At 37.5% G+C, this 26077-nt stretch overlaps 1 protein-coding gene across 5 annotated transcripts in view; it reads left to right on the top strand.

Annotated features, from left to right (window-relative positions):
* The window catches only part of ZYG11B (zyg-11 family member B, cell cycle regulator), a 74579-nt gene extending 49128 nt beyond the window's left edge, over positions 1-25451 (top strand). For 4 of the 5 annotated variants that reach the window (XM_015465572.3, XM_059884813.1, XM_059884814.1 and 1 more), the window contains 6 exons: positions 12-173; positions 284-331; positions 8646-8843; positions 8969-9021; positions 10108-10205; positions 19900-24358. In XM_015465572.3, coding sequence (XP_015321058.1) covers positions 12-173; positions 284-331; positions 8646-8843; positions 8969-9021; positions 10108-10205; positions 19900-20090 — 750 coding nt within the window. In that variant the 3' untranslated portion in view covers positions 20091-24358. 5 annotated transcript variants of the gene reach the window in all.
* The last annotated feature ends 626 nt before the right edge of the window (positions 25452-26077 follow it).

Below are 26077 nucleotides of genomic sequence, written 5' to 3'. Positions count from 1 at the left end.
TCCTCTTTCAGCAACTTCTTCAAATAGTGAAGCAGAAAACCAATCAAAATTCAGTGGACACTACTTTGAAGTTTACTTTGAGTGCACTTTGGAACCTCACAGATGAATCTCCAACCACTTGCAGACACTTTATTGAAAATCAAGGGTTAGAACTCTTCATGAGGGTTCTAGAGGTTAGAATGGGAATTTAGCCTACAGCTTTGGACATTCATTTATTGATTGTTTTCAGCATTTGTTTATTATATTTGGTTCTTTAGTTATAGATGTCTCTTTCTTTTTATAGTCATTCCCAACTGAGTCATCCATTCAACAGAAAGTCCTAGGACTTTTGGTAAGATACAAGCATTTCCTGCTAAATTCAAGCTGTAATTATTTTCCGTCTGAGGTATTACATAGAAAAATGCTACTCTGTTTGTAAACACATACTGATGTTAAAAATATATATCAATATAATTAAGTGGAAAAAGCAGGCTACAAAGTTACATATTTAGATTTTCACCATACTGAAAGGAAGAATATAAATTACATACTTTTTTAATATTTTGTGGTATAATACAAAGCTTCACTTGTATTATAATACAAGCATGTATTAATAATACAAGCATGTTTTACTTGTATAATCAGGAAAAAAAAAGATCTCATGAAAAATGTCACTAACCTACAAATATTCTTAGATTCTATGTCTGGTAATTGATGATTACTACTTAAACAACTGTTTAACAAATCAGATATTCCATAAGTATACTGAATATATGTTAAAGTGAGCCCTCTAGGATTTTGAGACACAGAGGAGGATCAGATATTTTATCACTTTTAATCACTGAAAGAGAAGAAGTGCCTGTACAGTAAAGGCTGTTTTAGAGTAGACCTCTGCTCTTGAGGAATTAGATCACAGGAGGCATAGGTTAGTAAATTGTCAAAGAAAAGTAGATTAATGTTTATTTTCTAGATGCAGAAATATGAGAGATGGATTTTTGCCAAAGCTGAGGGCTGGCATTTAAAGAGGACTATCTAGGGACTTCCCTGGTGGTCCAGTAGTCAGGACTTCGTGCTGCCAGTGCAGGGGCACAGGTGTGATCCCTGGTCTGGGAACTGAGATCCCACATGCAGTGGGTTGTGGCCAAAAGACAGAAACAAAACCTAAAAACACTATAGTATCTATTTACTATAGTTTTAGTTATATAAAGCAGAAAATGTAAAACTATCTAAATGCCCAGTAATAGGGAAATGTTAAGTAAATTACAGTATTTGATTGTTTTATTCATGGTTCATAGGATTATTAGATACAGAATTTGGCTCAAGTCATAAGAAAAAAAGGGGAACTTATTTTAAATATTCAGAAAGATCACATAGGGCTTTAAAATTGCTTTTTTAAAAAATTTCTTAAAGAATACATGCTTACTGTTCCTAGTGAAACAGTGCAAAAATGTATTTAAAAAGTATAAGGTTTTGTCCCCAACCTTCCTTTATTTTCATTTCTGTGAATTAATGTTAATACATCCTGATGTGCTTCCTTCCGTTACCTTTTTCCTTTACTTTGTGATTGAATTTTTTCAATAGTTTATTTTGAGGTATTAATTCTAGTTTAATTCTTCATGATCAGAGAAGCTACTTTGAGTCCTTTTGAATTTATTGAGACATGTGTGGCCTGGGATATGGTCTTTCCTGGTCAATGTTCCATGTGCTCTTTAGAAGAATGAATATTCTACTTTTGTTAGAGTGTTCTATATATGTCTCTTGGTTGATATTGAAGTCTACCATAGACTTACTGATTTTCTGCCTACTTGTTCTGCTAGATAGCATTTATCATGTTCTATCAGTTTTTGCTTCCTGTACTTTGAAGCTCTGTTATTAGGTTCAAAAACCGAATTGCTATGCCCTCTTAATTGATCCCTTTATCATTATGAAATGACATTCTTTATCCCTGGTAATATTCTTTACTTTGAAATCTCCTTTGTCTCCTTAATATAGCCAGCCCAGCTTTCTTTTAACTAAGGTTGACATGGTTTTATCTTTTTCCCTCCTGTTACTTTTAACCTGTATTTTTCTTTATATTTAAAGTTGTTTCTTATGGACAGCATATACTTTGCACCCTGTTTTTTATCCAGTATGAGAATCTCTTCTTTTTGTTTGGACTGTTTGGATTGTTTACATTTAATGTTATTATTGGTATGGTTATATTTGAGTTCATCAGCTTGGTATTTGTTTTCTGTTTGTCCCATCTGTTCTTTTTCTTTTTCTGCCTTGTTTTGGTTTGAGTTTAATAATGTTTGATCTCCTTTCTTGGTTTATTAGCTATTACTCTGATTTGCTAAGTTAATGATTATTGTGAGTTTATAGTATACATTTTTAATCACAGTCTACCTTTAAGTGATTTTATATGATTTCATATATATTATAAAAACCTTTAAAATAGTAGATTTTCATTTCTGCTCTTCTTTCCTTTATGTCATCATTGTCATGTATTTTACTTTTATATATGTAATAAACCAATAAACATTGTTTTTTATTATCAGTTATCTTTTAAGGGGATTTAAATACTTTTTAAAAATTTACATGTTTTCCCAAATACTTACTATTTGTGACGCTCATGTTTCCTTTGTGTAGATCCAGATGTCTATGATTTTCCTTCTGCCAAAAAAGCATTCTTTAACATATTTCATAGTGTGGGTCTGTCTGCTACTGATGAATTCTTCAGCTTTTGTATGTCTGCAAACATCTTTATTTAGTCATCATTTTTGAGTTTCTTTTTTTGTCAGCTGTAGAACTCTAGGTTGATAGTACTCTAAAGATGTTGATTACCTTTTTTTCTGACTTGCCATCTTTCCAATGAGAGATCTGATGTCATCATTATCTTTATTCCTCTGTATGTATATGATTTTGTTCCTCTGGCTACTTTTAAGATTTAGGATTAGCAAAAACAAGTCTGTGTAATTTGATTACGATGTGTTTTAATGTAGTTTACTTCATGATTCCTATATTTGGGATTCATTGAACTTCTTGGTTTACAGTCTTCAAGTTTGAAAAGCGTTTGGCCATTATTTCTTGAAAGAAAAAATGTTTTACACCCCCATACCCCCAACCCACTGGAGTCCTTTGGAGACTTCAATCTCATATTTTAAGCTGCTTGAAATTCACAACTCATTGGTGCTTTTTAATTTTCTTCTGTTTTCTGTGTATGTTTCAGTTTGAATTGTTTCCATTGTTATGCCTTCTAATTTAGTAATTGTTTCTTGTTCAGTGTCTAATCTGTTATTAATCTCAGCTAGTATATAGTTTTTATTGTTAGACGTCATTTTCTTCTCTAAAACTTCAATTTGGCTCTCTTTTATATCTTGCATATTTTTACATAACTTTTTGAACATATGAAATGTATTCATAATAACTGTCCTTCTCTGCTAATTTTAGCATCTGTATTAGTTCTGGGTAAATTTCAAATGATTGATTATTCCCCTTAGTTTGAGTTTTGTTTTCCTGTCACCTTGCATGCCTGGTAGTTTTTGACTGGATGCAGACATTTTGGATTTTACCTTGTTGGGTGCGGGATGGTTTTATTTTCCTATAACATATTCTTGAATTTTGTTCCAGGATTAACTGCCTTACTTTTAAACAGTCTGATCCTATTTGATCTTGCTTTTGTGACGTACTAGGAGGATCCAGAGCGTGCCGAGGCTAGGGCTAATTATTCTGTACTACTGAAAAAAGACCTTCCTGAGTACTCAGTGCCCTGTGAAAGAGTTTTCTCAGACTGGATGGTGAGAACAGGCACTGCTCCTGGCCCTTTGTGAGTGCCAAGAACTTCAATCTTTTTGATAGCTCATTTTCTACCTTCAAATAGTTTCCTCACAGTCGTGCTCTGATCAGTTCTCTGCTGAATAGGGTGCTGTGCCCTGCAGCTCTCTGGATTCTCTTCACGTACAGTTCTCTTCTCTCTGGTTCTCTGTCCTATGACTTGCCTTGATCTCCCTGGATTCCCAACTCCATCTCTTCAACTCCATGAGTCCACTGGGCTCTACTTCAATTGTATATCACTGTGCCACAGCCTGAAAACTCTCAAAGCAGCGTCTCGTCTTGTTTGTCATCCACCTCTGAAGGCCACTGTTCTTTGTTACCTAACGTCTAGGATCTTGAAAACGATTGTTCCCTGTTGTGTTTTTCAGTTTGTTTAGAATGGAGAGTAAGTCTGGCCCCTTTTATTTCATCTTGGTCAGAAGGAGGAGTCCTCATCAGTTTTTCACTGTACAGATTTAGGAATGAGAAATTTGTCTTTTATACTTACCAAAGATCCTGACGCTAGGAAAGATTGAAGGCAAAAGGAAAAGAGGGTGGCAGAGAATGAGATAGATAGATAATATCACCAACTCAACGGACATGAGTTTGAGCAAATTCTGGGAGACAGTGGAGGACAGAAAAGCCTGATGTGCTACAGTCCGTGGAATTGCAAAGATTTGGACGTGACTTAGCGACTGAACAACAGCAATGTATTTCTTATACTATTTTTTTAAAAACTTGCTCTTAGTGTAGGTATGTTGGCAATGAATTTTCATTTAGGTTTTGTCTGTGTGAGAATGTCTTTATTTCATTTTCAAAAGATAAATTTTTTGGTCACTATTGAAGTCCAAGTGGACATTTTTTCTGTTGGGTTTTTTGGTTATAATTTTCATAAATTGGAATAATTTTTGGCATTATTTCCTCAAATATGTTTTTCTGTACCCTTTCTTATATCCTTTCTTTTTGAGACCCTGATTACAAGTATGTTAGATGGCCTGAAATTATCACACGGGTCATGTGACAGAAGTGCTCTCCTGGCTTTTTGGCAGTTTTTTTTTTCTTTCCATGTTTTGGCTTGAACATTTTCTACTACTGTTTTTTCATTTTTCGTTGTATATATAGATATATAATTATAATTATATACATATAGTATAATAATATATATATTCTTTCTGGAAGTTACATTTAGGTCATTTTTATATCGTCATTTTTTTTTCTCCTCAGGCTTATATTTTTCTTTCGTTCTGTAATATATTTATAACATTCATAATAGCTGTTTTAAGTCCTTATCTATTGGTTCTATTATCCCTGTCATTTCTGGATCTATTTTTATTGATTGACTTTTCTTCTGGTTAAGGATTGTATTTTCCTGACTCTTTATATGTCTGGTAATAGCCATTGTGAAATTTAATTCACTTTGTTGATTACTAGATTTTATTGTTTTCCTTTAAAGAGTCTTGGACTTTGTCCTGGTATTCAGCTAAGCTACTCACAGATCAGGTTGTTGCATTCAAAGCTTACTTATAGGCATACCTCATTTTATTCACTTCACAAATACTGTGTTATTTTCCAAATCGAAGATTTGTGGCAAGTCTGTTGGCACCATTTTTCTAACATTATTAGCTCACTTTGTGTTTCTGTGTCACATTTTGATTATTCTTATAACATTTCAAATTTTTTCTTTATTGTTATATTTGATATGGTGATCTCTGATCAGTGATATTTGATGTTACTACTATAACTAGTTCAAGGGCTCAGATGATGGTTAGAGTCTTTTAGCAATAAAGTATTTAATAATCAAGGTATGTACAGTGTGTGTTTTTTTTTTAATGTAATGCTGCTGCATACTTATTAGACTACAATATATATAATATAAACGTAACTTGTGTGTGTACTGAAAACTAAGAAGTTTTGTGTGGGTCCCTTGATTGCAGTATTCATTTTTTTGTGATTGTCAGAAACCAAACCCACAATCTCCAAGGTATGCCTATATTTGCTTTGTTAGAGTAGCTTCAGATCAGCCTTTCCCCTATTGCTTAACCCTAGTTACCCCACTATACTCAAATGCTTTGTTTAGATGAGATCCCTTCACTCTGGCTGGTAAGAATGTAAACTATTCCTAAACCTGTTGACTTTGGGATTTGTTCATGTATTCCTTTCTGGTGGTTCTTTCCCTAGCTTCATGGGGTTTCATTTCATATCACTAATCAGCCAGAGATTTTAGGGGATCCCCCTGCAGATGTCTTTTTCTTTGGAAATTTTTCCTTTTTATTACTCTGTTCTATAGATTTCTGCTGCCTTAGCCACCCTACACACGGATTCTTATCTCTTCAACTCAGCAAAACTGTCCGATTCTCTTTAGATTCCCCTTATATGCACAGCAATCTAGAAACTGTCCTATTTGAATATCTTCTTTTGTATCTATACAGGGATCAGATTCCCTGTATAGCTATTCCATTGTCTCATAGCTATTGTCCATTCTGTCATATATTTGGCTGGTTTCCCAGTAACTTGTTTATTGCAACAAAGAATGGCCCATGATTCTTTTGATGCTTTGTTCCAGATCTTTCTTGTTGGTTTTTGTTTTAATGATGCTGTCTTTGCATTTTCGTGTGTGTGTGTGTGTGTGTGTGTTTTAAACTTCTTAAATCAGGTACTATCTTGCAGTTGTATTGCATGAGATTCTTGCGGGAGTCTAATTCGCTACTGTGTATGTGATGATTCTCACTCATTATGGATTATTGTCATTGTGAATCGTAATTTAGCATTTTCTGTGAGGCTTTGAGTTCAAGATGTGTCCTTCTCAGAGGGTCTTTGTATTTCTTTCTACCAAGCTTGGAGGAGATGGAGGACTACCTTTGTTTGTTTGTTTAATTTAATTTATTTATTTTGAGCACACCACACAGCTTGTGGGATTTTAGTTCCCCAGCCAGGGATTGAACCCAGGCCCTTTGGAATGAAAGCACAGAGTCCTAACCACTGGACTGCCAGGGAATTCCCTTATTTGTTTATTTTAAAAGGTATATATTTCTTTCCTTTTTTTGTCTCTCTAAAATGATACATGCTGTGTAAAAAATATGAATATGGAAGAATATAAAAAATAAATGTGAGATGCCTTTTCTTATTTGAATATGTGAGATTAGAGAGGGGCATAGGAGACTTTGATTAATCATTTATGGTGATGGAAAAATACAGGATTATGTACATTCAGGTAGCGGGTAAAGTTATACCTGTCTCTTCTGTCTTCCTTCTTTTTGGTGGTTGGAAAAGAGAACTTATCTTTTCAGAGGATGCATTTGGACATGATGCCTTTTATTTTCACTTGTCATAGAATGACTTAAGCTAGGGAGTGAATAGTTTCTTAACAATAAAAATGCCAGGGTTTTTGGTTCCTAAGAATTGGAATCAGTGTGTTAGGAAAAGAATTATGATTTCATAGTAGATCAGATGAAGTTTTGAGAAAGAGGATTAATCTTCAGAATAGTGAGGTAAGTTGGGTCTTATATTGTTTTGGAGAAAGTCAAGCACAGCCTAGATTGTAAACCCCTTGATTGTTTCCCATGTGAATAGAGGTCTTCCTTATGTACTACCTAGGCAAGCCATCATATCCCAACTCCAGATAAAGCACCTACCTTCCACAGGCCAGCAGGCAAATTTTGACATTCAGTGGAGGTCCTAGGCTATGAAGTTTTTAAGACAGAGGATCACTATATTGCTCACATAAATGAATGCTTTCCTGTCTTCATCTTACTTAGGCTCTCTACATTACTTAGAACTACTAATCCTTTCACCCTTTAAAAAAAAATTTACTTATTTTTGGCTACACTGGGTCTCCATTGTTGCGTGGACTTTTCTCTAGTTGTGGTGAGCAGGGGCTACTCTCTAGCTGCAGTGCACCGGCTTCTCCTTGCAGTGGCTTCTCCTGTTGCAGAGCATGTACTCTAGAGAGGGGGGGCTTCAGTAGTTGCACCACACAGGTTCAGTAATTGTGGCTCACGTGCTCTAGAGTGCAGGGCTCAGTAGTTGTGGTGCATGGGCTTAGTTGCCCCGTGGCACGTGGAATCTTCCTGGACCAGGGATTGAACCCATGTTCCCTGCATTGGCAGGCGGATTCTTAACCCCTGGGCCACCAGGGAAGTACCCCTTTCATCCTTTTGATGTACTCACCTATCTCTGCTTTCTAGATACCAGACTTTCTCCTTACCTCTCCTACTGTTTTCCTCCTACCTGTCTTATGGTTGCTCTCAGGTTGGAGTTTCTCCAGACCACACAGATGGTGTAAATTTGAACTACAGTCTTGCTTGAGTATTGCCTGTTTATAAATTACAAGGGAAGACTTTTCCTTTTAGGCCAGAGCCCAGATCACAGTAGGCTTCTTTCTTTTGTCGCTATGTCAGGCCACCCTTTTATTGAGGTGTAATGCTTTGAAAATTCTTGCATTGTATGCAAAGTCTTAGTATCTCTGGTCCTTACTTCTGACCTAGCATGGCTGTTAAACCCAGTTTTCTTGCACCCTGCCCGCCCCCCACTGCTGCGAGCCAGAGATGGCCTGTTAGGTTCTAGTTTGATTTCCTGTTTACATTTTATCCCAGACAAAAAAGTTACATATTTAAAGTTTGCTTGCTGTTTTTCACCCAGCACAACTAGATATTGTACAGCAGGAAATTTTTAGGTTATCTAGTTCACTAAATCACTTGAAAAGAAACTACTATTTCTTTATTTTATTGTTTGGGGTGGAGAGGAATAAAATCACCTACAATCCCACAGTGCTAACATAGCAACAGTCTTCACCTTTTGTCCATACATGTTTAAATCATTGCAGTGTCATTTAGCCATTTACTATACATAATTACTTTTTCTATTTTTTCCCCCAGAACAATATAGCTGAAGTACAAGAACTGCATTCTGAATTAATGTGGAAGGATTTTATAGACCACATCAGTAGTCTTCTACATAGTGTTGAAGTGGAAGTTAGTTACTTTGCAGCTGGAATTATTGCCCACTTAATATCTAGAGGTGAACAAGCTTGGACATTGAGTCGCAGCCAGAGGAATTCTCTCCTGGATGATCTGGTAGGGTAACTTGCTGTTTTCTGGAAGAATACAAACAACATTCATAATGATTAAACTGTCAAAGCCTCATCATGCAATACTAAATAAATATTATAATCCCTTCTTGTGTGTCTTATGTCTTTCAGCATTCAGCTATTTTGAAATGGCCAACTCCAGAGTGTGAGATGGTAGCATACAGGTAATTAGCAAGATAATTAATATTAAGCCAACCTAGTCATGTTGCTTGCCTAGAGCTCATTGCTATTAGATGTATGATCGTTTTCCCTTAGGCATCTATGTTTTTATTTTGCTACTTATCATTCATCAGTCCTCCTTTCATGTTCATTGAAGACAGGTGCCAAAGTCTTGTTCTATCCCCTTGAAATTCAAAGATGAATAAGATATGGTGCCTCCAAACAAGGACTTTACAGCCTAGTGAGGGAAACCAAATGTAAATCAGATATAATTCACTCTTATGCTAATTTCATAGAATGCTCTAAAATCAAAGATGAAAATGCTTTTTAAAAAAAGATGAAAGTACTTAAATCTGCACTGGAAAATAATGAAAAACTTCCAGAGAAAGTAGATTGTGAACTGAGTTTTAAGTAGGGACAGAAGATTTTAGGAAGAGTATTAATGCAAGGAGGTGTAAAACAAGAGAACACATTTAACGAACTAGAAGCAGCACCTGATTTGTTTAGGGAAGCAGTTTATAATTATTAAAGTGCATACTGGATTCTGACTTTATTTATGACAAGTGATTTGATAGATAAGTTACTAATATACCTGAAGTATTCCTATTCCAGATTGCTACATAAATATTATCATTACAGTTTATTTTGTTGTCTATTTTATAAATGCTGATGCTGCCAGTACTTTTTATTCTAATATGTTTTACCCATTTTGGGGCAGTAGACTAGAAGAAATAGGCTAAATTCTGGACCTCCTTCATGATGTTCTATTGGTTGGTTATCAACTAACTTCGCATCTAGGTTTCCAAACCAAGGTCTACTGTTCTTCAGAATGTGTATCTTCAAGACCGAAAGGTGCTTTTGAGAAAAAGTACATTGTTCTGATCACGTTCTATCTTCTGCATCAAGACTTCTGTTTGAATACAATCCTTTATCAGATGGCTAAGACAAAGGAATGATGTTCTACAGAGGGTCATTTATATTAGTTTACAAATAGAAGGATGAAATTTCTGGAGTGAAAAGCTCAGGAATCATTGCTTTAGAAAATGATGCAAAGTATAGGATGTAACTTTTATTTTCTTTTCAACTTTTAGGTCCTTTAATCCATTTTTCCCATTACTTGGCTGTTTCACAACACCTGGAGTCCAGCTATGGGCAGTTTGGGCCATGCAACATGTCTGCAGCAAGAATCGTATGTACCGAAAGAGAACTGTGTTTGAATGTAATTCTTGTCCTTCAGCTAGAAAATTAAAATGATATGTATATTCAGTGTTTACGACCTTGCTGCCGGCATCCATAGTGTGTGGAAAAGTAAACTATTTAAATCAGGTTTCATATCATTTTTTTTCCATTATTCTTTTTTGAAGGCTGTGATGTGATGTAACTCTCTGTCAGTATTTATTAATATAAACTCATTCCATAGGTGATTTGAAATATTAAAAAGAAGCACATAAATATACCTTAATAGTAAAGTATAAATTAAATTTTCTTAAATTAAAAATCAGATCCAAGGAAAAATAATTTGAAAAAAATTAAAAGATAGAAGGAAGGTAGTAGAATTTAGATATGTAGGCCATTCATAGTAATTGATATACTCTCTGTGACTGGACTGGAAGTAAGCAGCTACATGGTTCTCTTTCTGTATATAAGAGGGAAGAACATTATATATCCTCAAAGGGGTATAAAGCTTTTCTGCACAATTAAGTACAAGTTAAGTTTCTTTTATAGAGTCTTAATAGGGGCTGTGTTATAAATGGCCTTATATAAGAATGTGAGAGTCGTTTTTTTAACAACAGTTTTTTAGCAAGTAGCAGTACTGTTTTGTTATATTCTTTCTTGTTGCATTCTTTGATGAACACGTATCACAAAAAGAGAACTCAATAAAAGTTCTTCTTTGTCAGGTGGATAGAGGGAGATGGTTTAGGGAATGGGAAGCGACAGAGAAAACCACCTTGTACCCACCTAAACCTCCACCTGGAAGCTTTTCTGCCTCCTCCTACTAAATTCCTGGAGCAGAGTTGTTCATTCATAAACATAAGATTGCCTCATTAGCCACACTAAACTGCCCCTGCTATAAATTTTTTTTCCTTTCTCTGTACCTTTAGGTTCTGAGAACTCTCAGTATATATTTTTTTTAAACAGTCTGTCTGATTTTATACCCAGCCTCTAATCTCCAGGCTTCTTTCCTCATTACTTTTCACAGACTCATAGGAGACAATAAAACATAATAAATAAGTAATAGTGCATTTTCATTTAACTGGTACCATTTTTGTGACTACTCTTAGGTGTTGGTGTTTTTTTCACGTTTACTCTGTGAAATGAGTACCCTGAAGAATTTATTCTATAATGCACTGTAATTTGGAGATTGTTAGATTATTTTATCTCCAGCTCAGGTAGTTCAGGTTCCTACTTTCTTGCTTCCCTGTTTATACTTAAATGGAATTTACTTCTCAGTTTGCACTAAGAAGTTTTAATGCACTAAAAAGCGTATACCTTTTAAAAATTAAGAGTTAGTGTAGCATAGTGATTAAGACACAAGACTATTAATACCTGGATTCAAATCATGTTCCACCGCTTACCATGTATGCCATCTTGAGCAAATTATTAAATGTAGGACTTCAGTTTCCTCATTTGTTAAATGGAAATAATAATAGTACCTGTTTCACACATTATAATGAGCATGTTCACATATTTTGGGAAATTTTTGGCAACATGATTTACAATAATCACTTAATCTTTATTTTATGGTATATTAGTTTCCTAAGGCAAGTGTAACAAAGTACCAAAAATGGGTGGCTTAAAGTAACAGGAACATTTTGTCACTCTGTTCTGGAGGCTTAGAAGTCTAAGGTGTGAGTAGGGCCATGCTTTCTCTGACAGCTCCAGGGGAGGACCCTTCCTTGCCTCTTCCAGCTTCTGGTGTTTTCCATTCCGTGTGTCTTCATATCATCGTCTTCTGTGTGTGTGTGTCTGTTTCTGTGTCCAGATCTCCCCTTTTCATAAGAACATCAGTAATATTGGATTAGGGCCAACACGCCCCGCCCTTGTTTCCACATGAGGTTTCATTCTGAAGTACTGGGCCTTAGCCGGTGTTAGGACTTTAACTTATCTTTTGAGGGAGATACAATTTAACCCATAACATATGGCTATAAATTTATTAAACTTACCTAGCTACATCCCTATTGATGAACATTTAGGTAGTCTACCTTTTAATTTAAAAATTATACTCAAATGCTTGTTTCTACAGAGATATTCATTGCATCATTATTTATAGTAGGAAGTAACTCTAAGTAGCCTAGAGGTCCAGCAATAGGGGAATGTAAAATAATGTTGAAACATCCAGACAGTGGAATTATAAGTGAAGAAGACATGATAGAAAAGTATATGAGCACAAACTTATATTCTGGGTCACAACAGAGTAACTGGTACCAGAGTATAAGCAATAGAAAAATGTGGGGAAAATTTGAAACAATTTGTTCTAGTCTTAGACAAAAGATTGCAAGGATTCTGATCCTTGAAAGGAGAGAACAAATGAGAGGGCTTTGTCACCTGGTTCTTCTTGGCCATGCCTCCTCCAGGGGCTTGAGGAACATGGTGGAGACTGGAACAAAGGGATGGAGAACAGCCACAGCCTGGCAGGGGCAGGGGAAGCATTCCTAGTGGCCCAAGGAAGGAAGGAAGCTGGCTTGCTGTAAGAATCACAGATCCATGAGAGGAAGCCAGCCTTTTCTAGTCAACACAGCTTTGCCCAAAGCCCAAAGAAACGTCTCCCCTGGCCACAGAGCAGAGCAGCCAGCCTTCTACCTCCTGGAGGAGATGGACACAGGGCAGGCAGGGAGGGCTGTTGCAGGAGAGGATGAAAGTAGTTGTTTCTTGAATGAATAAGAGTGTGTCCAGGGAGGTGGTGTTGAAGATGGCCACAGTGGCCAGTATGGGGAGTCTGGGAGGCCAGGACCCCTCATTACCTCTGCCATAGGGCCAGTCTCCACTTGGCCCTGTGAACATGGGCAGGGCTGCCCTAAATGTCATGCCAGGCACAGACACCCTTAGGGAAGATTTCAGTGGGTCCAGGGATGAGGGTTGGTACATCGATTAGGAGAGGGCAGCCTGAGGGAGTGGTGGCAGAGACCTCTCAGAATTGTAATCAGGGTCCCCAAGGTGAAGAGATGCTGGACCATCCCAAACTGGGAGAGGCCTCTGTTTTGGCAACCCTGAGTCCACCCTTGGTGGGCAGCTCACCCCTCATATACACAGACATGTGAATGGGCCTGCATACATACACAGGGATGTATGCTCAAGTAGATAACCACACACTGATGTGGCCTGCCCCAGCCCACACGCAGCACCACCCTCAGCCTCTGGAGTTCCCCTCTCAAAGGCCTGCCTCCAGTGTGCCTACATCTGAGGGTCTCCCCAGCAGGGCACAGGCAGGGTGACTGGACTGCTATGGGCCCTTGAGGGGTGGAAGGGGGTCAGGGAGGCTTGGGGAGGTGGGTGGGGAGGCAGGCTCTGCTGCAGTTCCTGCTGTTTGCCATCAGATCACACTGTGTGCTGAGAGTCAGGCATAGAACAAACTCTACAGACTTCCTTTCTTCCTGGAGGCATTTACTGGAGTAGCATAGGGGAATCAAGTACAGCTCAGCAATTTCATTGGATGGAGAAGACAAAAATCAGAGTGCAGCAAGACTGAGGTGCCTGGAATTTGGGGGCAGAACAATGCAGTTACATCTAGAAAGAACTCCAGAAATCTTCATAGGAGTTTCTTGAGTCTTAGGCTGAATACTAAGCTGTGCATGCCTAGGATGAGACTCCTTGAGGCCAAATACCAAAGAGACTGCTAACTGAACAACATGAGCTTACACAGGGTTGGAAAATATTTAAATTCCAAACAGTGGAAAGAACATAATACCTAGGGCTTTCACTGCAGATGCCAGAAGAGCCAGAAGAGATTAGCCCTAAATTAAAGGCTTCTCTAAGGCAACCCTACAAAGCTTACAAAACAAGTCTTGAAATGATCAAGCTGCTCTGTAGAAACTGCCAGAGAAAAACTAAGCACTCTTATAAAAAAGACAACAAAGTCTACACTCAACAATATGTTTAGTTATATGATGGATTGCTAGATGAGAGAAGAAGCAGAAAAATATGATCTGTAACCAAGAGAAAAATCAGACAGTTGAAACAAACCCAGAAATGATAGTGATGATGGAATTAGCAGGGGAAAATTAAAAACATTTTTTATAGATATGATTCAAGATTTTTTAAGAAAATATGAATACCAAAAGGAGGAAAAATGAAGTATAAAAAGTAAATTAAAATTTAACATGAAAAATATCTTAGCTTAAGTGTAGATAAGAAAAGAAGAAAAAAGTTCAGTGAAATTGAACACAAAGCAATAGAGAATATCCAAACTCAAAGAAAGCTGGTTAAAAAAAAAAAAAAGGAACACCAGAGGTATCCTGATATAAATACCAGGCAAAGACATAAGAAAAGAAAATTACTGAACAGTGTATCTCATGAGCATAGATGAGGATATTCTTTTTAAAAAATGTTAACAAACAGAACCTAACAGTGTATAAAAGGGAGGTTACTCCAAGAATGCAAAGTTGCTTTAAGATTGAAAATCAATGTGCTTCTTCCTATTACCAGACCAGGAAAGAAAAGCAATCTAATCATCTCTATTGATGCAGAAAGGCAGACCATTGGCCACTGCCCATGAAAGCAGGGATTTTTACTACTATTCAATTTTTCTATCCTTGCTGGGAAAACAGTTTGCAGTTCCTTCTACAGAGGTGTTTTGGATTTTACCTTTTTTAGTCAGAGGGATGACCTTCCAAACAGGATGTCGTCTATTTACCTTGAAGCTGCTTTCCACAAACCGGGCAGCTCTTTGTTGGTTAGTGGAGAGCTGTTTATGTGCCACTGTCCAAGTGACAATAGAATCTGGCAGCTCCTTGTGCAGCTCCAAAGTCAGTACTAGTGAGAAAGATGCTCCCTTCTCATGCGTATCCCCTCCTTACATTCTACAGGTAGGATGACCCTGTGTAAACGGATTCCATTATATCATTTAACTCTTCTGGGCATTGTCATCCCCATTAGAGTGTTTCTCTGACGTCACTCAAAAACACTGTGGCTCTTTCAGGTTTGAAGATCGTTGTTTGTCCTTCAGTCATAAGGGTAGCTTCAATTAATGTCAAATAGCAAGGTAGAAAATGCCCTTAAATGGAAATTCTTAGTCCAGAGTCCCAGTAGTCATCTCTGGTAGGCTCACAGGCTTTTGCCATAACCCCCAGGCTGCCCTTCACATAGGACTATCACACAGAGAATTTGTCCCTACTAGTCCTCCAGCTTCTGTTCCACACTGCATTGGCTAGGGCAGCCTTCCTCCCCATTTAGCATATCTAATTAACATTGCTTGAAAGAAGGATTTATAAGCTTTCTGTTTTATGATGTTAGGTAGGGAAAACATTCCCCAGTCAGTAAAATGTCCATCCTCGTAATACAGTCAGATAAAAGAAATTCACATACTAATTCTCCTATAAACTTTTACCTTAATTCTGTTAATCCTTATATTCCTAACTGTAGCCTCCATTAGGACTTCATCCACAGATTTTAATCTTACAATACTGAGTAGGAGAGTGTTCCCCAGCCAGACATAATCCTTATTTCCATAAAATATTCAGGTAGAAGAGGCACAACTTCTTTCTAGAAAGTCTGTTTAAACATTCCAACTTTCATAATCCTATCAATCCTTACATTTTTATTTTCTCTCAGTCTAATTGTAGCCCACATCAGGGCTTCACCAGTGGGTTTTGGTAACTTCTCTACTTCTTGACTAAATTACCCACTCTTGTGCAAAATTCAAGTCCTCAGAAAGGCATCAAGCCAAGGAGTCCTGGCCTTTTGTCAGTGTTTGTCTTGAGTAGATGAAACAAATGCCAGTCAGGTTTGGATCCATCTCTAAATGCCATTGGTAACTTTAACCTTTAGTAACCATAGCTCTGACTATACAGACCTTTGTCGGCATGGTGATATCTCTGCTTTTTAATATGCTGTCTAGGTTTGTCATAGCTTCTCTTACAAGGAGCAAGTGTCTTTTAATTTCATGGCTGCAGACACGGCCTGCAGTGATTTTGGAACCCACAAAAAGAAAATCTGTCAGTTTCTACTTTTTCCCCATCTGTTTGCCATGAAGTGATAGGACCAGATGCCATGATCTTTGTTTTTTGAATGTTGAGTTTTAAGCCAGCTTTTTTACTCTCTTCTTTCACCTTCATCCAGAGGCTCTTTAGTTCCCCTTTGCTTTCTGCCATTAGAGTGATATCATCTGTATATCTGAAGTTGTTGATACTTCTCTTGACAGTCTTTATTCCAGCTTGTCATTCATCCAGCCCAGCATTTCACATGATGTACTCTGCATATAAGTTAAATAGCAGGGTAGTAATATTCAGCCTTGATGTACTCCTTGCCCCATTTTGAACCAGTCTGTTGTTCCATGTCCAGTTCTTACTGTTGCTTCTTCACCAGCATACAGGTTTCTCAGGACGCAAGTATGATCCACATAGTCTGGCTTTAGCGTAGTCAGTGAAGTAGAAGTAGATGTTTTTCGGAAAATCCCTTGCTTTTTCTGTGATTCAAAGGATGTTGGCAATTTGATCTCTGGTTCTTCTGCCTTTTCTAAATAAATCCAGCTTGTACATCTGAAAGTTCTCTATTCACATACTAATGAAGCCTAGCTTGAAGGATTTTGAGCATTACCTTGCTATCATGTGAAATGAGTGCAGTTGTACAGTAGTTTGAGCATTCTTTGGCATTGCCTTTCTTGGGACTGGAATGAAAACTGACCTTTTCCAATCCTATGGCTGCTGCTGAGTTTTTCAAATTTGCTGATGTATTGAGTGCAGCACTTTTAACAGCATCATCTTTTAGTATTTGAAATAGCTCAGCTGGAATTCCATCACCTCCACTAGCTTTGTTCGTAGTAATACTTCCTAAGGCCCACTCGACTTCACGTTCCAGGATGTCTGGCTCTAGGTGAGTGACCATACCATCATGTTTATTTGGGTCATTAAGACCTTTTATGTATATTTCTTCTTGTATTCTTGCCACCTCTTCTTAATCTCTTGTGCTTCTCTTAGGTCCTTGCTGTTTTTGTCCTTTATTTTGCCCATCTTTGCATGAAATATTCCTTAGTATTTCCAATATTCTTGAAGAGATCTCTAGTCTTTCCCATTCTGTTGTTTTCCTCTTACTTCTTTGCATTATTCATTTGCAGAAGACTCTCTTATTTCTCCTTGCTGTTCTGTGGAACTCTGCATTCAGTTGGGTTTATCTTTCCCTTACTCCTTTGCCTCTCACTTCTTTTCTTTTCTTAGCTATCTGTGAGGCCTCCTCAGACAACCACTTTGCCTTCTTGCATTTCTCTTTCTTTGGGATGGTTTTGGTCACCGCCTCCTGTACAGTGTTATGAATCTCCGTCTACAGTTCTTCAGGCACTCTGTCTAGCAGATCTAATGCCTTGAATATATTCTTCTCCTCTGCTGTATAATCATAAGTGATTTGATTTAGGTCATACCTGAATGGCCTAGTAGTTTTCCCTACTTTCTTCAATTTAAGCCTGAAATCTACAATAAGAATCTGATGATCTGAGCCATGGTCAGCTCCAGGTCTTGTTTTTGCTGACTGCATAGAGCTTCTCCATCTTCAGCTACAAAGAATATAATAAATCTGATTTCAGTATTGACTGTCTGGTGATGTCCATGTGTAGAGTTGTCTCTTGTGTTGTTGGAAGAGGGTGTTTGATATGACAATACTCTGTTAGCCTAATCCCTTGAATTTATTTGTCACCTCCACTGTATTGGGTCAAAATGTTTTCAAGTCATATGTCTGATAAAGTGCTTGTGTTCAAAATATATCATGTACTCTGAAAACTTATGATAAGAAAACAAAATGAGTAAAAAAAAAAAAACAAAAGAATGGACAAAAGAGTTGAATAGTCTCTTCAAAGATTTACAGATGACAGGGGGACTTCCCTGGTGTCCTATGGTTAAGAATCTGCCTTGCAATGCAGAGGATGCAGGTTCGATCCCTGGTTGGGAAAGGAAGAGCCTCCATGCCACAGAGCAACTAGCCTGTGTGCTGGAACTGCTGAAGCCGGCATGGCGCAACTAGAGATCCGTGCATCGCAACAAAAGATCCCGCGGGACACAACGACCTGACACAGCCTAATAAATAATAAATAAATAAATAAATACAAGATTTACGGATGGCAAGTATACACACATGAAAAGATGCCCAACATCATTAGGATATATGTATAGATCAATGCAATGGAATTGAGAGTTCAAAACTAAACCCATTCATCTATGGCCAAATGATTCTTGACAAGGGTGCCAAGACAATTCAGTGGGAAAAGAACGTGTTTTTCAGCCAATCGTGCTGAGAAAACTGAGTAGGAGAAGGCAATGGCACCCTACTCCAGTACTCTTGCCTGGAGAATCCCATGGACGGAGGAGCCTGGTGGGCCGCAGTCTATGGGGTCACAAAGAGTCGGACACGACTGAGCGACTTCACTTTCACTTTTCACTTTCACGTTTCACTTTCACTTTTCACTTTCCTGCATTGGAGAAGGAAATGGCAACCCACTCCAGGGTTCTTGCCTGGAGAATCCCTGGGACGGGGGAGCCTGGTGGGCTGCCGTCTATGGGGTCACACAGAGTCAGACACGACTGAAGCAACTTAGCAGCAGCAGGCAAAAATCTACATCGCAGAAATTAGAACAGTGGTTGCTTGGGATGAGAGGTGCAGGGGAGATTGACTGCAAAGGTGCACAAGGAAACTTATTTTGTTGTTGAAAATATTCTATATCCTGATTGTGTTGGTGGTTACACCAGTGTATCTGTTGTTCTTGTTCAGTATCTCCTGGAGTTTGCTCAAATTCATGTCCAATGAGTCGGTGACATTATCCAACCATCTCATCCTCTGCCTCATATAACTGTAGATTAAATTGGGTGTATTTATGGCATGTAAATTAGACTTTAATAAATATGACTAAAACTAAAAAAATTTAAAAGACATATGTACAGTAAATTCCCTGGTGTTCCAGTGGTTAGGACTCTGTACTTTAACTACTGAGGTTCCTGTTTCAATCCCTGATTGGGGAACTAAAATCCCACAAGCCAAATAGAACAGCCCTCTCCCTACCCCTACCCCCTCAAAAAAGCATGTGTGCAAAAAAAATACTTTTTTAAGTTTTAAAAATGTTTTATTTATTTAGGCTGCATTGGGTCTTCTGTTGCGCGCCAGCTTTTTCTGGTTAAAGCAAGCAGGGCTACTCTTTAGCTGCTGTGCTCAGGCTTTCCATTGCCGTGGTTTCTATTGTTGTAGAGCATGGGCTCTAGGGTGCAAGGGCTAAGTTGCCTCAGGGCATGTGGAATCTTCCCAGACCAAGGATCAGAACCTGTGTCCCCTGCATTGGCAGGCAGATTATCAACCATTGGACCACCAGGGAAGTCCAAAAAAAATTTTTTTTAAATAATGAACATTGGCATATACAATATGACTGCCATTAAAATTATTTTTTAAACGTTGGAAATGAATTAAAGTACCTATCTTACCCATGTTTTGGGGTCAAAGATTTTCTGGACTGCCTGTCTTATGATTTATATATATATATTATAATATATATATAACGTTATGAATGTTGTCTGTGACCTATATGTGAGTCCTGTAGTGTTGTGTAACATCATCGCAGAGACATTTATCAAGCTCTAACTTATGTTAATGGGCAGTAATAAAACAGCTTAAATTTAAGCGAATAAATAAAAATTATCCCACAAAAAAGGCAGTAAAGTGTTTTAAGGAAAGCTCTTTCTCCTGTTTTCTTTCAGCCTCAAGGTACTGCAGCATGCTGATTGAGGAAGGAGGGTTGCAGCATTTATACAACATCAAAGAACACGAACAGACTGATCCCCACGTCCAGCAGATTGCTGTGGCCATTCTGGACAGCTTAGAAAAACACATTGTACGCCATGGGAGGCCACCTCCCTGTAAAAAGCAGTCCCAGGCCAGACTAAATTGATAGCCATAGGTAATTGGATAATGGAGTCACAGAAATTCTTTTTGTGATAAGTTCACTTGGAATAGCTTACCCTCTGTGATGTTTTAGGGGTTTCTATGATAAGAGTCATAAGATGAGTATGGGATTGACAATGTATAGTACTGCCCATGTGAACAGTCTCTGATTTGTCTTGTGATTTTTAACTTATTAGGCAAGAAGGGTCTCTTCCTTCATCATTGCCTTTTAGGAAGATTTCCACATCTTTCAGTGTTTGAACTTAACTGTGCTTAAAATTCTACAGTTTTATGATGAAGTTTGCACGAACCCTTAGGCCAGACTTTTCTGATTTTAAAGTCCCTTCCAATCAATTTGCAGCTTCAGATAAGCTGTTAACTTGATTGCTGGCACTGCTTCAGTTGTAAATTTTATACTGCTTCTGTATAAAATGCTTTTATTCTCTGTTTGTGTATCTTTTATAAGATGTCCTTCTTAGTGTGAAAGAATGGAAATCTGAGTCCTACCCTTGTGAAAGCTACTTACTGGCTAGTGCCAGGATGGCTGGCAGAAAATACATTAAAAACTACTAAGGGAGAATAGAGGTTAGGAACTGGGAAAAGGCCTGCTCTTGAGGTATTTTTAAACTGGGACTGGCTAATCTTCTGGAACCCACCTCTCCTAAGACATTGAGCAGTAGCTTGTTCTTCATATTAATTCTTGGAGATGTGGACTGCTGCTTCCTATACAGATTGCAGGTTACTCTCTAGAAATATTTCCCCAAGCTACCATGGTGTAAAATATTACAGCATTCTGTGTTAGAGATTAATTAACTGTCTGAATCTCTTTATGTCATATTGTTGTGAAAAAAATGGTCTCTTGCTAAAACTGACTGTTCTTTTCTATTTCAAAGTCTTTTTGTTCGGTGGAATAGAGACCATATATGGTGTTAACCTGCTCACTTAAAATAATAATTAACAATAGTAAATTTTGCCACAAGAAGTTAATTTTCTTTTGTTTCAAAATATATGTATCTTAATGTTTTCATGTTAGGGAAAGATATCCACGTCTCACTGCCAAAAATAAATAAGAATTAGATGATTGTTAAATGTAATGATTCTAGTTGCAGTGCAGAAAAGGAAGTATTTTGTGATAGATTGTTTTTTAGACAGTTTTCTTTTCTTTAGGAGAGTTGTTATAGTATAGTAAAGAATCAATTATCAATAATGGCAGTTGGGAGGCAGCAAGTCACCAAGAGAGTTATTTTCCATTTTAAATTTCAGTTTGTGAATAAGGTTAACCTGCAGTCTTAGATAACTGCATTTTTTTCATAGATGGCCAGAATGTTTTCAATAGAGATTTTAAATGGTACGTTTAAATCATTGTGATCATTCAGAAGCATTTTTATTTAGAAAGGAGCTGGCTTATTAGTATGCTGTTAATATTTTGACATACATGTTTCATACCACTATCACAATAATCATACTTGAATTATTTGGTACTCCTTTACAGAAATAAAAACTAAAAGAAAATAGGTATTTAGAATCACTAAAAACCATTTTAAATTGTGGGTTAATTCTGATTCAAGGAATTTTTATAGCTGTAAGATAAATTTTCACAGGTTAAATATTTCAGAGGAAATGGAAAATTCTTTTTAAAATGTCCCCTTTTCCTGGGTTTTAAATACCTAAGGCAAAATGTCAAAAATAGGATGTCCTACAATAGCTTAGAAGTTGCTAGCTCTGTGGACCATTTCCAGGTCTTCTGGCTTGCGTAGTTAAGGAACAGCCTGTTTGAGAAGTTTGGCTTCAAGTTTCTGTTGTATCCTACTTAAAACAAAAGTACATGCTCCTTGTAGGCAAATTCTAGGTTTTTGTCTTTATAAGTTGTTTTCAAATATGGCTAAAAATGTTGGACATGACTGAGCAACTTTCACTCATTCATATATAAATTATGAGGTGTCACTGGCCTGTCTTTTAAGGTAGAATCTGTTCGGCCTCCTGTTTGCATTTGTACACTAGAATGTAATGGAACTTGGTGCCTTCAAGGGTTACCTCTTCAGTGGGTTAGAGGTGCTGTTTCAAGCACAATTTAGACTAGGGTTGAACCACTCATTGTTCAAATCATTGGTGCACTCAGATATTGCAAATTATCACTACGTCAGTCCACAAACAATAAGGTTTAAACCTACTAAAGGAAATGGAATTAGACTTTTTAGACTATAATGATGCATGTTGTTATCAATGAGTAAAACAAGAGCAGTCTAAAAGCAAAAATAATTTAGGTATATCATTCTTCCCATCAAGTAAGTTTTGCTGTTCTCTTTATACTCTAAAAAATCATTTTGTCCTTTTGTAGTTGAAAAGAAACATAAATCAAGTAGTAATAAGTTACTTTACTCTCTGGTCAAATACTCAGTGGCTACTGATCTTAGTTGAGAATTAAAAAAATCATATCAGACTCACAGACCCAGGAATTGACCTTAAGTGTTGCTGCTTCTCACTCCTGGACAGAAATGCTATTTAGTGGCACTAGTCAATTTAAGTGAATGACCCAGGTGGAGATGAATCCCACAAGGCAACTGTAGAAATTTAATTTCATATCTTTGGTTTGCAAGCTTCCAAAGAATCAAGGATTCATGTTTTAAAACATTGGTCCTGAATATCCAGCCTAGGGAGTTAATCTTGCTGGTGGGACCTTTTGAGTTGGCCCTTTTTCTCCCCAGTCAGTCATTTGGCTGTATTTTAAATTATGCATTGCTCAGGATAGTATTGGGCCATCTTCTAGATCTTTGGGACACATTTTGATGAAAACATATTTTGTTTCACTGTGTGCTGAATTAGGGTAGGATCAATTAATAAACCTTGGTTTTGGCTTAGTGCTTTAGAATGTCTGACATTCTTCCTCCCCCTGCGCTCCACCCCTTAGGAAACACTGTGCAGCAGTACCCAAGGTTGAAAAAGAGGTCCTGAGTAGCCAGGAAATAAACTTGCTGTATTGTATATGTTGAAACCTACCCTTCTCCTGCCCTCTAATAGTATGTTTACATTATTTGGTTATTGCGCAACTTTTATCTTGAGATAAACAGTATTAAACTGAAGGTGTAAGTTAAAGGCAGTGTCATACTGTCAGCTGATGTGGGCAGTTTTATCTGCATGTTACTTTTTTGGGGACTTTATATGGCTAGGGTTTCCAAGTAGTGTTCTGAGACAACTTACAGAGAGGTTTGCAAACTTATGGTTTCCCTCTGAAATCCACTGTAGCATTGGATATTGAGTATTTAAACGTTACCATCCGCTTTGTATTGACACATTTTTCATTTTTTTGTGTTAACTCATGAACTGTTTATTTAAGTAATAATGCAAATCCAAGCTTCATCCAATGATGAAAATAGCAGTATGATAGAAGATTTTGCTGAGTGTGCTTAAAATGCATAATGGCTTTATCTTCTTTAGTATTTCATAGATTTTGCATGACATGTACACTCCTAATTATGCATTCTGTGGTTTCCAAATCTTAACTGAAGACATTCAATGTTAACCTAAGAAAGAGCTTTCTCTGCCTGTTTTTACCCTCCCCCAGTGTTTTTAATAAATTATGGGAAAATCAATGCTATTTCTCATTTTCTGGATGAAGCAAAGCTCTGCTGGAGAGCACAACCTGACTGTATAGCTAGACAGAATGGCTGTTAAGAATATTTAGAAAATCCAAATATATCAAATTATGAGAAATAATAAATAATTCATTAATAATATGTGCTTAATTTTTGAAGTTACTTTGGAAAATTGTTCAAATTGGGTTCTTTTAAGCTTATTTTAATCAGCTTAGAAGCAAGAAGCTACTTAGCTAATGAAAGCTGTGACATACTTCATAAAAGCAGGAAATTCTTGAGAGCATTTAATAATGGGAGGATGTTATGTCAAGATTTATACTCTCAGATAACCTGTAAGAATAAAATTTTAAATCCCTGACTTTTGTAGCATTCCCACTGTCAAATTCTCACTGACTTGTGAGTGTGGAAAAAGGTATCTTTTGCTTGAATTCTGGTAGAAGAGTTCAACTCTTTTCAAAAGATATGAAAAATTCATTGGAAAATACGTATACATTTCAAAGTCTCTCAGTTATCTGGACTGAAGGCACTGTTCTCACTGTGGCCAGATGAATGGGAGGGTCCTGTACCTGAATCATGCTATATATTAAATCAGGACATCGTTAGGTATTAATGTTGTGTGTACAGATTTTTGTTTGGGGTTGTTATTTTTTTTTTTTTGCTTAAATAAATGTTACAAATTTTATGTAAAGTGCGTCTTGTCTATATTTATTCTAGACATTTGCTTTCAAATTTAAAACTAAGGCAGATTCCTTGGTCATCCACTTATAACAATTGCTTTCTCAATTGGCTTTCTCAAAGGCCAGTGATTTTACTGCAAAAATTTCCAGTGTTTTTTTTTTGTTTTTTTTTTTCAGGACCTGGAACTCCATTCATTCATTTCATTAAATTCCCACGCTAGGTGCTGTTTGGGCTTTCCTGGTGGCTCAGACAATAAAGAATCTGCCTGCAATGCAGGAGACTTGGGTTTGACCCCTGGGTCAGGAAGATCCCTTGGAGAAGGGAATGGCTACCCATTCCAGTATTCTTGCGTGGAGAATTCCATCGACAGAGGAGCCTGGCGGGCTACAGTCCACGAGGTCACAAAGAGTAGGACATGACTGAGCAACTAACACAAACACAGGTACTGTTCATGTGTTGGAACTTACATAAGTCCTTCAGAGAATTTATAGTTTTGTCGAGAAGAGGAAGTAGTAAACAGATAAATATTACATAACACAGACCACTCCACAGTATTTGTTGTAGAGCCACAGAAACTATACCTAATCAAGACTGGGTTCCCATCAGACAGCCCAAGAACACTTCTAAAGAGCATATCTGAGTTGATAGTCATTCACACAACTGTTGAGATAATTAACTGGCATTATTGTTTAAGTCCATTTAGTGAGGGAGGCTACCAAAAAACAAAGTATTATTAGGAACTGCCCACCCTGGCCAGGCACCATAGTAACCATTTGCATGAGTGATTTTATGACAGGAGGTCCTAGTAAGGAACATGGAACTAATAAGCCACCACAACCAGAAGAGTTTGGGAAAAGTCAAAAGGGGATACCATGTATCAGACCACCTCCCAGAATCCTCATTGGCATCCATCGTGGCTGAGCAATGTGTGCGCCACCAGGAAGGAATCAGAGTGACTGGCCAAAGACAACCCGGAAACTAATTCCATCACCAAAAACCCGAGACTCTGAGCTACGTGGCAGAACAGTTCTCCCAGATTCCTTTACCCTACTGTTCTCCACCCAGGTGCCCTTTTAATAAAATCTGCTTTGTCAGCACGTGTGTCTCCTTGGACAATTCTTTTCCATGTGTTAGACAAGAGCCCACTCTAGGGCCCTGGAAGAGGTTCTCCTTCCTGCAACAATATAAGAAGCCCATGACCAGGAAGAGTCCTTAATAACTTTAGTTTCAGAAACCTCATTTTATAATTGAAGAAACTAAGTCTTAGGGAAAATCGTTGTTTTTCAGTTGCTAATTCATGTCTGATTTTCTGTGACCCCATGGACTGCAGCACACCAGGCTTTCCTGTCCTTCACTATCTCCTGTAGTTTGCTCAATAATTTAAGAACTCATCATCATTCATTGATGCTATCCAACCATCTCATTCTGTTGTCCCCTTCTCTTTCTGCCCTCAGTCTTTCCCAGCATCAGGGTCTTAATGCTGTTGCCCAGATCACACAGCAAGTCAGTGACAAACTTTGCACGTCTGTTCTTACTTCCAAATTTACAATCCAATGGTTCCTCTCTCCCCCGTTAGTGCAATAATAGCATGAGATTGCTTAGCTCTTAGACAATTGTGATTAAGCATCAAATGAATGGTACAGAAAAGAATGCACCAAATGGTCGTAAGTGGACATTGACTGTCCTTACTGATGGTGTAGGGCAGCATTAGTGTTTAGATGCC

The sequence above is a fragment of the Bos taurus genome, chromosome 3 (assembly GCF_002263795.3).
Source record: "Bos taurus isolate L1 Dominette 01449 registration number 42190680 breed Hereford chromosome 3, ARS-UCD2.0, whole genome shotgun sequence".
NCBI classification, from domain to species: domain Eukaryota; kingdom Metazoa; phylum Chordata; class Mammalia; order Artiodactyla; family Bovidae; genus Bos; species Bos taurus.
Note: the sequence above shows the minus strand (reverse complement) of the source record. Positions and strands in the feature narration are given on the sequence as shown.